Raw genomic sequence first — 13163 nt, 5'->3', positions numbered from 1 at the left:
CTGGCAGACACTATTAATTCTTGAAGGTTTTATGTCATTCTGACCTGTTGTTGTTGGAATTAGACAAGAAAATCAGACTTGGACTAGAGTCTGGAATAGACTGATACCAATTGTTGGCAATTAGTGTAACAATATACTGGCAGTGAGAATAAATTCTATTGTTAAAGGTATTTTATATTGATTATTTATTAAACTCTAGTCAATTATCTCAGTAATTGATTTCCTACTTTGTCAAGATAAAAACCAGATTGTGAATAATATCCTATTTTGTGACATGATACTTTTTTTCAAATGAACTTCCTTATAAAATGAAATCACGTATATCCTGCTGATGAAATTTTGGTTGTTTTGTTGTCACTTTGACTTGATTTAATGGATAGCAAGCGTCTACTGGTATATATTTTTTTGATTCAGTTTGTGCCAATGACTGCTCATTTCTACATTGCATGCCAAAAATTTCCAAATATTCTTGAATAATTGTCAGTTTACATCACTAGATGAATAAAGAAACCAATGATTTTTCATATATATTTGATTGTAGTATAGGTAGAACTACTGGAATTCAGTCTGATTTAATGGATTTAGAATATCAAGTTCAGATCCTGGTGGTCTCAATTTGACCCACTTAATACAGCCAGCCACTTACAAATGACCACCATCTGTGTAGGTTATTTGAAATTCAAGATGGCTAGTTTTATTTTATCAGTATATTGGTGTTTGTTTGATAAATTAGGAAACAATTTACACTGTTTAAATCTTGATGGTACATATGGCAGCCATATTTGTTGTTAAGGGTCAAGATCAAAAGGTAGGGCTGTCATGATACTTGACATGAGTATGTTAAAGTGATCAAGGGAATACACAATGATCAGTGGGTCGACAGCTTGGTCTTGTTTGTCACTGAAGGAACATTTTGTTAATGAAACAGTGACCCATCGAAAGGCCTGAACAGTAGTAGTTTTAGATTGTATGTAGAGTATAGTAACCTTTCTGAACAGTATGTCATTGATTTTCTGAACTGACATGAACCTTCTGAACAGTGTAATGAACCATCTGAATAGATGTATAGAGACCATGTAGTGAACTGTAATGAACTTTCTAAACAGAAGTAAAAAAGATCAGTGATGAACCTTTTGATTAGATGCAAACAAACAGTGTAATGAACCTTCTGAACAGAAGTAAATGAAATTTAAAACCAGTGAAATGAACTGTTTGAACTGAACTGAATAAGAAATGTAATGAACTGTTTTTGAACAGAACTGAATAAGAAATGTAATGAACTGTTTGAACAGAACTGAATAAGAAATGTAATGAACTGTTTGAACAGAACTGAATAAGAACTGTATTGAACCATCTGAACTGAAATGAAATTTATAACCTCTGTAATAAACTTTCAGAACAAACGCGATTAACCTGCTGAACCACGATAGACAACTTTTAATTGAGAGTTTAAAGCTTAACAGCATGATTCATGGACACTTAATAAAGTTCCTGAAATGAAAACAATGTACCTGATTCTTTTTAAAACACTTGGCAATCTCCTAGATATCAGAGTAAGAATTTAAAATGATAAATTGTGTAGTAGTTGTGACAAGAATATTATAGTTACCTGATGACCTAAATTGTAATGACATTGTTATAATAAGACAAGAAAGTGAAGTAGATATTCAGGTGAAAGTTGATAAATTGTCTCCTGTTTATAATCTGGCGTTTTTATGAAAGGTTACCAATGTAGGGATAACTTAATATAAGATAGTGATTAAAAAAAGGAGTGGATAAACTATTTGTGACATTACTGTCAAGTTTGTCAAATATTCAGAAGGAAGTGTAACAATGGAGAGTGAAGCTTTATTTCGTATTTTGTAAGGTAAATTTGGAAAATTTTATGCATCAATTTTATGTCCATTTTACTCCATTATTAAGTTCTAGAAAGTTTGACCCAAATTCATGTACAATCTTATGCTTTAAGGATAGATTAGGTGAGTTGATACTGTTTATAAATTTTTTAGGTTGAAATTCCTCATGAATATAAAAACAATTGACACTGTATTTTCATCCGTTAAAAACCAGAGAAATTTTTTTACGGAGATGTCACATGGAGAACACAGCATATTTAACAGTTTTCTTATAGAATTTCTTTAAATAATAGGAAATTAAGTTAACATGTCTCTGTTTGATGTTGCCATTATTGTCATTTTCTTGTGTAGTTTTTATCTCATCTCTGTCAATAACCATACAAGTTAATGTTAGAATTAGATCATGTCGTGAGAAGTCTCATACTTGCTATTTGATCCAATATTTTTTGTGAAGCCATATTAAGTTAAGCGTTTAAAATGGTTTTTAAGTCTTAATTGATACCATTGACAAGTTCATGAATTCTTTATTGTTCAGACTTTAGTATGTTTAAGATTTGTTGAATGATTGTTAATAGTCAAAGATGGGTAATGTCACAGACCAGACATAAATTACTATTCTAATGACATATAACTCACACTCATATCCACTAACAGTACTAAAATAGATTCTGAAATTATAGCAGGAAGATACTTATATGAGTTATATAGGAAGAGACAGTGACCTTATTTCGTTATGTATATTGTTACTTGTCAGTTAAGGTTGCCTTTTAAACAACTTTTAAACTGTTACTCGGGTAATTTAAGGTAAAATACTTCACATTTGAAAACATGAACAGACTTGGTAGAAAAACTTTTAAGTATCTCCTGCTGGTAAATCACTTTTTCTTTACAAATACCAAGGTATATTATTAATTCATTTCTCAACTTTTTAAAGCATTTAACCACAGGTGAAATATAAATCTTAGTTTTATCAGAATTTACGGTTAAAATTTGTTTTTAGTAAGTAGTTAGTGATCCATGGGGAATATAAGCTTTCTCAGTGACTTTAAGATGTTCAAGGTAGAGAAATGATGGTATTTTTTTCTGAAATTCTGGCATTACTTGTGAGTTAAGTATACAGTCTTTTTAGTGCAATAACTGATCAACGACTGACTCCATAGTAAATAATATTTATTTATAAAATGAACTTAGTAATATTGCTTGTTTTAAGTATTAAAGATTTGTATTGAGATTAATGTTATAAATTGACATATTTGATAAAGAGTTAATTTGGTTTCATTGTAGCTTAAAAAGATGTGAAAAATATGTATAACTAACACTTTATTATATTTGATAAGCACCTATTACTGTTAATAATTAATGTTAGTTTCCTGTTATGTATGAGTCTTTGGATAAACACAATCTTCAATTACATTATCTGCAGTGTAACAAGATACAGATTCTAAACAATCTGGTATTGTTACAGTTTCTATAATAACACTGCAGTATTTAATGTTGTTTTGATCAGTATTGCATTGATGATGGAATGTTATAGATTATTATGGTTCAAATGATAGCCTGTAGCATGAAATTAAAGCAAATCTTTATCTATAATATTACCCAGATGGCTAGTTATTTACAACATTTTAAAATCTATCATACTTACTACATACTGCTCTTGAAACAGAATGCATTTTCACATTCAGGCTTATATTTGCAGTGCATGCGTACCTAATTTACGCTCCAATTTTGGAATGGTTCATTTTGATACAATAGTATCAACGGATTGAATTTTATGTACATTTTGAAGATCAACAGACAATCAGACATGGCTGATAAAAACATTTAATTCTACAGATATTTGCAATTAATTGTTGTTACTATTTACTGAGATGCACACTAAAGTAATTAAAGTAATTAAGTTGCATTCTCTATGGTCACACATTGGAGGAACAAATGATCAAATCACACAAGACTTGATATTGTATAGAGCTTATGATGGACCCACCATAACTTTGATGTCAATTACAGAATTAGTTGGTATTGTATTCTATAATATTGATTAGTGATGACTCATTCCTTGTCCACAAGATACTGACAAAACCACAAACAACTAGTGGCTTGTCATTCATTGCTTCATTTCAAAACACTGTTCAATTTACAGGTGAAAAGGTCAGAAGGAGTTGTTAATTACTCTCTCTTTGACTGATAAAAAGACCTGATAGAATTGAAATAGTCTCTTATAACAATTGTTTGTTTACATGGGAAATAGAGGTAGAAATATTATTGACTTTTTAAATAATAAATATTTTAGTGATGGTAGACCAGCCATGACTAGAAATCATCAGTCCATATACATACAAATGTTCAACTTTTCACTTTTTTACTCATCATAGGGTTGAATGATTATTCATCTAGTTTATAAAATTCCAGAATTAAAACCTAGTAAATTCTGTGAGTTTAATTAGCTGAAATAACAAATACTCCCATTAACAGAATATTATTATGATTATTTATAGACTGTTACTATAGGCATTTTAGTCTTTCTTTAGAATTTTTTTTCAATTATTTTCAAACAATTTTTGTTCTTGTGTTTTAAGGAGTTGAAGAAGGAATTTTCTAACATTGTCAGTGATGATGGTCAATTTGGTCATTTAGGTTGTACATTAAACAGAGATCTTAATTGTTACTGACACGTTAAAGATCTCTGGATAGCTACAAATTTAAAAAGAGTAGGCTAATGTCACAATAATACCTTCCTTTATAGTATATTACATTGCATAAAGACCATAAAGTTTTTTTTGAAGCAGGACATATATAAGTCAATATGATATCATGATAAATAGTAAGAATTATATGACTATCTGTCTCTATTTAATATCAGCTGTAGAGTAATAATCAATAATTGTGGAATTTAGACTAGTATTAGACTGATATACTCTGATAAATATATTGTAACATATTTCTTATGATATATTTTAACTATTACACAGTAATTTATATATAACACAACATAATAATATGTTACAAGGAAATACGTTGCTAGATTTTGCTCTGAGCCAAGATTGATTTGGATAATATACTTATAGGCCTACGCTTGTAGATTGGAAAAATCTAGAAAAGGAATAAAAGTCTATTTCGACTGTGATCTCTTAAAGAGGGAATTATAAACTTAAAACGTGATCGTGTGTGAATGTCCTTCTGATTAAAATATGAAAGTATGTTTTTAACTGAACCAGATTAAATGCAGTTTTAAATGACAAATTATGTACTTTACTTATCTCCCATCACAGTATTGCAGAATTTTTGTGTAAATCTTATATGTGTGTAAAGACAAAATATAAATATCCTTAGGTAGTTGGAAAATGGCAAGTCCTGAGGGTCAATTGACTGAAAACAAAAGAAAAGTTTGAAGATTTTTGCTATTTATATAAAAGATAGAAAAGTAACAATTCTTTTCTTAATTAGCTAACTTATAAAAAAAACCTGTTATTTGTTTTATATTCTGACGTCTTGTTGTTAGGAGTTTATGTGGTTTGAGGTTGAATTCTGATTAAATAACATGAAAACTCTTAAAACACATAAAAATGAATGTACATCAGTTGCTGTGTTTATAGCAGGAAATGTTTTTGAACTAACTTTTAAAGATATATTTATTTGAATTTGAGTTCAGAAGTGGTCAGTGAAATGGCTTGATCATACTGAAGTGAGATTCAATGAATGTGATATTCTTGAATAATTATTTTTTCAGAAATTGATGTGCAGACATTGTATATTGATATTTTATATTTTCAGATTGTAGTGTCAGAAGTGAAAAAACTGAAGCAGATACCTTGGTTACCAGGCCAACCTAACATTTGAATCTAGTGTTGAAGATATTTGTTACTTGAGGAAGGTTTAAACATAAAAATCTGGAGAAACAAGCCTACAGTAGACCAGATTTGTGGTCAGTGTTTGAAAAAGAAAATAACAGTAATCTCTTAAAAAACTCTCTAATCTCCCAACAACAATTTGATAAACTCAACAAAACTGAGTTAGTCACCTTCCGCAACTCTTCAAAGAAAAATGATTTTTGTGAAGATTTAGCATACTCCTGTTTTCAGGACGGATTTCGTGACCCAAGAAAACGGTTGACGTTCGAGGACAAGAAAGAGAATAAAGATGGATGGAATGAAGAGACATTATTGAGATCCCTAAACAAAGACGGTCAAAATGGTGGAAAGATTAGAGCCGTTAATCTAGAAAAAAATACAGCCAGGTTTGTTGACGTCCAACCACATCAGAAAAACAAGATGGAGCCTCTGAAAGAATTAAACAAAGCAAATATTGATATGGTTGGTAAAGGTGAAGAAGTAGCAATAAAATTAGGACAAGATTTTCTTGATGTAGATTTACCAACTGATGCTAAAAGGAGGAGAATGAATGATGAAAACTCAGGCACATTAAGTAACAGGTAGGCAGCCATTAATTGTATAATTTGTGGTAGCATATTTAAATCTGGAGTACTTTTATTATGATCTACAACTAGAGCATCTATTTTATAAAGCAAAATTCAAATAGTAGTGGAGGTAACCCAAGTTTTATGTGAAAATGTGTGTTAAGAATTACAAATTTGATAAATATGAGAAAGTTTCCCTTTTGAAACTGTTATCAGTTGTAAGAAAGAGAAATTGTTTTGTTTACATTAATCTTGTACAGTTACATATACCTTTAATCATGTACAAATCCAAACTAATTTCCAAAGAAATTACCTCCCTTTAATTTATGAAATAAAGATGTTTGGATTGTTGATATTTCAGATCTAGTGTTTACAGTAGTCGATCAGGATCACCAAGTTTTCTAGATTTAATAGAAGATAACAGAAGTCGTAGTAGTACACCTACTGGTACTATTTCACCATGTCCACAAACTCTCTCTGAATTTAAAAAACGATACAAGAAAGACGCTCTATGGAAGTCCATCAAATCAAATTACAACTATTTGATGGATAAAGAAATCATAGAGGCATGCAAGGTGAGTAAATTTCTAAAGCAGACCTGTCTTTGTGTTGAAAATTTCAATTTTAAGAATGATAAACATTGAAGATAACACAACTATTCCTTGAAACTCAGTGAATTCTTACTGAGAGGAAATTGAAACAATTGTACATGAATAAGTACTCAAAAAACCATAATTACTGCTTAGGGAATTTGGAAGAATTTATCTTATATTACGACTTAGATATTTCAGTTTTGAAGAAATATTTTTATAGATAATTTATATAAACTTAATTCTTATATTGTTACATTTTAGCTGACTGAAAATGATCTGATGTTAGATGACCAAGATTTCGCAGGGCATCCTAAAGTTTCGTTTGCTGAATTTCTACAGCAATATCGGGAGCTCACTGATTGGTTATCTCAAGCTCAGACAGCTATGACTAAAAATATTTCCAGTTATTCCGAGAAATATTTAAATCAGGTAAGACATCCCCTGTCCATACTATATACGAGTTTTTAAATGTATCAGGTGTGAAATATAGAATTGTTTTATCAACATCTTGATAAAAATTAGAGTGGATATCTTATTTATTTACATAGTGAAAATGAAGCTATTTGTGAAAACAGTTAAATCTATTAGCATATGAATGCTATCTGTTACACATCAAACAAGTGGTCAAATTCAAGTAAAAACAGTCACTTAAAAAATTTAAGACTGAACTGATCTCTGTTTATAATGCAAATATATATTGCTTGTAATATTTCTTACTGTTGGATAAACAGAAAATGAAAGTAAATTTTCATCAATCTTTCAGTCATACCATGAAGAAATGTTAGAGAGATGTCCTAGAAGACAGATGTTTAATGATTACGCTAAACAACTAGAACTACGATATCCTGATATGAGTGATGAAATAAACGCTCGTCTCCAGTTCCTCAATAATCAATGGGAGGCCGTAGAGAAAGCCATAGCTACCAAAAACACCAAATCAGACCGCAAAACAATGATGAGAGGTAAGCTTCTTTATCCTTTTCACTAGATGTCAAATTATGCATCAAATTTCACCTTATTTATATGATAAGAAAGTTGAAAAAATCTTCCATTTTCAAATTATAGGAAATAATCATCACAAGTTGTGACATATTTTTGCAATCTTTCGATTTTGATTTCATAAAATTGTGTCTTGTGTTTTTCAAACAAAGAATGTTTAAATCTCAATCATGATTAAAAAAAACAGATAACTTTTAAATAAATTGCTCAAATTATATGTGTCTACTACTACAAATTTCAGAATTACGCAAGTGTAAGTATATCTATTCTTGCAGGTGGCAGAAATGATTCTGCTTTATTATTGATCCAAGGGAGAAAACTCTGATTAAGTCATCTCTCTGTTTATTTCTGTCTTCCACCTCTTTTGTGAAGGGGCGTGTTTTTCAACCTCATTATCATCTGTGAAAGAGATTCCGAGCCTAATTCTTACAGTTTGCCATGCTTATTCCCTGCTTTTCTAGAAATAAACAAAGCTTTGCTTGCTATGGGTTTTGGTTTTATTAATTTTCTTCTATGAACTAAAATTTGATCACATATGAAAAGATAAAAAGTTTGCCTGGTAAAAGGTTAAGAGTTGGGCTTGGCATTTCAATGATATCATTAACATCACTCATTAACCACTGTTGATATTGACAATCTAAATATCATTATTCTACTTTAATCTAATACTTAAAATAATAAAATAATACTTGATTCTACTAATTCAACATAACAAAAATTCTATTTTACTCAAAAAACATTAATGATCCAATTTTTTTGCAATGATAAATTGTTCTTTTATGTTCCATCCCATATCATATTCACAAATTTCATTTTATAAAAATAACATTTCACATTTCATCCCATTTTCATCCTAAATATGTCAAACCATTTTACTTTTACTCATCCAAATTTCATCCTAAAGATGTCAAACCATTTTACTTGTACTCATCCCATTTTCATCCTAAATATGTCAAACCATTTTATTTTCTCTCATCCCAATTTCTATTATTTATTGTTTATTTCTTAGTTTATAGGAAAGTGTCTTAAATTTTAAAACATGAATATATTATGATATTTTTCAGATCTTGAAAGTGATTTGAACAGTCTACGACAATCATTAAATGCTATTGAACAGAGACTAGTATCTCTTACTGTACATCCTGATTGGACTGTTGATATTATTGAAACTAAACTTCGTGAACATCAGGTTAGTACTTTATAACCATACTAATATTCTTAGATATATTATTATTAAATTACATAATAAATGGTCATGTGCCTTACAGATAGATTGTTTACCTAAACCACATTCAATGAAAGGTATGTAATATCTTAAAACTGTCATTGCACAGGGTAAAATTTTTAAAAGTGTATTTGATTAGAATGTCGTTTGGTCCATAGAAATATAAAGTTCAGGAATAACACAGTCAAATGACACATTTTAAACTTATGTATTATTCATGCTAATGACTCTTTGAAGTTTTCTTCAACCCAAAGACAATCTCAACACTCAGTACTAGTTCAGAGTTGACATTTCAATTATCATAAATGAAAAACAAAAGGGAAGTAATTTTGAATCCGGGGCTAAACAATAGGCATTGGTTGTATTAGATATAGTTCATTTAAAAAAACAAACCAAAAATAAAAGAAACATCTTCCAACAACACATATTGAAATTTATTTACACTTTGTAAACTAAAGCGAAAGCTGACAAATTAAAATCACAGTAATGACACGACAATGTAGAGATACACAGTATGAAACTTTTGAACATGCACTCACAGTCTTGTTGGCATTTTCAGTTTTGTATCTTATAACAAACTTTGAATCACACAACCATGCATACAAGTCATGTGAAGAATAATGGGACACAACTCTGTCTTAACTCGAAATTATGATCACAACTAGCCCTTACCATCCCTAGCTGACCTCAAGTCTATCAGTGTCAAGTTAAAAAAGAATTTCTGTCTCTTACCACAAGTAAAAGATTTTTGCCTACACCACAATTACGTAAAAAACATGTAATGCTTTAAGTGCATCTGCTTGCCATGTTGACATTAAAAGATACTGAAGTAGACAGGAAATTGCCATGTGAATTCCCTTGTGTTTCTTGTGTAAGTGTGTGATTATTAGACATTTTCTCCATTACTGATTGATTGTAAGATTTCTTTCTATAAGTTATTAACTATGGTATTTACTCAATATTATGTTATATGCTGTCATAGAAACATTTTTTTTTCAGTCATTTCAAAAATCTTCATGATATAATTTTCCATAGAATGTCCCCTAGTTCCCTAATAATATGAAGTTTTGGTACTTGTACATTGCAAATAGCCTAGTTTTTCTTCACGAAATGGTGTATGAAAATGACCCACATTTTTTGAAAAAGTCTTATGAGACATTGAACATGTATTAAAAATATTATTTAGCATTTTCATCAACCTAAGGAAACACATAGAGCTTCAGTACTATTTTGAAGCTGAAAAACTAGGAAAATGTGATTTAAACCAAGATGATTTAAGAGCTCATCAGAGAGTTTTCAGAAAATGAAACAGATTCTAAACTTAATATTTGTAAATATTGAGGATTGTTAAAATGACAATCGTTTGAACAATTTTCAAATAATCTCCCTTACATTTAACACTTAGAAAGAACAAAACAACTTGAAATAACAATACAAGTATTAAATTCCTTTGTTTGACAAAATTCTTTGTTCAAAGAATAGCTGAAGTGTGTGTGTGTTGTAGTGGTGAAATTTGATTAAGTGATTATGGTCTGTAAGCTCCGGGGAATAGTGTTCCTGACCCAGGCTCCTCTTTCAGTTAATCATTCTCCTTCATATTAATTCTACTCATCAGAGGCTGGTTCAATCTCTCTAGTCTTTATCACTGTGTTGTGACAGATTTCAGATTAATACATGAAAAATGAAGTTAATTTGTAGACTGATAACACAAACCAGCCAAATTCTAAATTGATTTATGCTTTTGTCATGTAAAGCCCAAATCTTTCCACATCTAATGCTTTAACAGGAATTTTTTCTTTAATTTTTTTTTATTGCAATATTTTGCAATATTTCACAATTTCTCAAAATGTGGTAGATATATATTGAGAGCACATTCATGATTCCAAGATTAAAGACATAATGTAGGCCTTCTGTAAATTGGAATTTGTCTTGACCAATAAGAATTGCCAGTGATTTGAAAAATATTGGAATATTTCGTTCAATATTTCCATTGTTAAAATAGTGCTCAATACATGAATTGTAGAGCGATATTGAAATTTGAAATAGGACTTGAATAACATGTTTCACGCTCTATTTGGATATTGCTAATTAGTTTAATATAATATGTAATGTAACAGTACATGTATGTTATATACAACGAACCCATGTTATACCGGATATGTATGTTATAGGAGTAGTAAAAGTAAAGAACAAAGGGAAAGTGAAAGTAGTAAATCAATAGAATATTTTAACTCTTATATTTTATTCTACTCACACTATAATTACCTGTAATAAAAATCTTGTATGAAAATCAACCAATAAAAACTGTTGAACAAGGCAAGTTGAAAGGGTTTTAATCATTAATTACTAAGTTCTAAAAGAAAGAGAGGAACAAAGTGTTTTCCTGCGTTGCTAATGAAACATATTTTATTTGTAATGTCATACAGTCTACAATTATTGATTCTTTTCTCATCTTTGTGTTCACACACTTGTGACGTCTGATGCATATGTTGCCTTTCAGTTGTCAGGATGTTGTATGAAACGTGTTAAAAAATGAAGCAATAATAAAATTGGTTCAACTATTGATTGATGTTAAAATATTAATTTCTTTTTACTGTAAAATATTATTCTAGATAAAAAAAAAATGAAATGTAAAAAAGAAGTGAAAGAGAATATATTAAAATGCGAATTTCACGATTTTGCTGAAAATCACTTAATACATAAATACCACTAAGGAAATACACCATTAAGTTTCATGCTCTCTTGATAGAAAAGAAATATTAAAAAAGAAATTCATATTAAACCTCCTTAATGTCCAATTTGACTGCTTGATAACCAAGACTAATATGAGCAATTATAAATAGGGAAATAAACTTTTTTACTCTGAAGACTAAATGGCTAAGATTTTGTACAATATAGAATGGTTTAAAAAAATATCAAGGTAATTTATGCATTGACCTTTTTATGTCATAAATTTGATTTCAAATCTATTCAGGATAGCTACTTTAAGTAAACAATACTTACATATTAATGATGAATAAGTTGAATATTGATCAGATATCAGTGTACAACCATGATGAACTGTTAATCATTCTGTAGAATAATTCAGATAAATTGAAAACAGCTGATATTATCCTTATAGAGATCACAATATTGTATTACTCCATTTACACTTTACTACAGTAGTTGATGTTAAATTTGAATAATAGTAATTGAAATATTGGTAATTCAAAATGGAGAAACTTTGATCGAACTTGATTCCATATATTTTTTTTTCTTTCCTATAATCCTTGAAAATTTTAGCCGGAGCACACAATAGTAGATCGGTATTTTGTAATCCAAAATCTGAATTTACCTAATACTGTATTTGTATAATCCTTAAATCACTAAAGGTCTAAACCCCTGAATCACTGCTTGCCTATATTGGATAGTCTTATATAACTTATCGTACATAAAGCGTTTTTTGCTTCATTTGATAAAAGTAAGCATCTCTGTTGTCATTTAGTCACCAGGATAGTATCTTGTGACTAATTGTTGGAATTCTCCATTTTATACCCTTACTCATCATAATTAATATAACTTACTCATTTATTACATCATTGAATATTATTACAGTATTGGTAGACAAACCATCTAAATCTCTCGCTACCACACACTGTTTTCTGATCGGTAATTTCTGATAAAATGATGAAAGTTATAAAGTAAGTCTGTACTAGTCAACCCGTATTAAGTCATTAGTGTTATTGATGGTATAAAAAATAATTAGTAAGTAACAATAGGTAGAACTAATATTAGATAAGTACCGTGATATAGCATCATCAATTATTGATAAAAATATTGATGATTTAAAGGTTATTTGAGTTAGCATGGCATAATTAAATTGTCTTGATGTAGTGTTGAAGACTTGCAGTACTCTATAGTCATTTCTTTTTGTATATCCTGATTCCATTCAAAATACTAACAACAATCCATTACCTATCGGATAGTTAGTAATAATGAGCATAATAAATCTGACTTGTATATTTTCAATAACTATTAATTCTATTCTAAAATAAAATAGACTGTTTATTTTTATACACCCACATCTCTCTATG

At 29.5% G+C, this 13163-nt stretch overlaps 1 protein-coding gene across 1 annotated transcript; it reads left to right on the top strand.

Moving 5' to 3' along the window:
* Positions 1-769: 769 nt before the first annotated feature.
* Positions 770-12749, top strand: LOTGIDRAFT_172561 (hypothetical protein; the record flags this gene model as incomplete). The annotated part of the gene is made up of 8 exons (XM_009049453.1): positions 770-808; positions 5939-6288; positions 6635-6848; positions 7128-7295; positions 7630-7828; positions 8930-9054; positions 9134-9167; positions 12685-12749. The coding sequence occupies 8 exons, from the start codon at positions 770-772 to the stop codon at positions 12747-12749; spliced, it is 1194 nt and encodes a 397-aa protein (XP_009047701.1).
* Positions 12750-13163: the final 414 nt, after the last annotated feature.

This window comes from Lottia gigantea (genome assembly GCF_000327385.1).
Source record: "Lottia gigantea unplaced genomic scaffold LOTGIsca_136, whole genome shotgun sequence".
In the NCBI taxonomy this organism is placed as follows: domain Eukaryota; kingdom Metazoa; phylum Mollusca; class Gastropoda; family Lottiidae; genus Lottia; species Lottia gigantea.
This window is presented reverse-complemented; position numbering and strand designations above follow the sequence as displayed.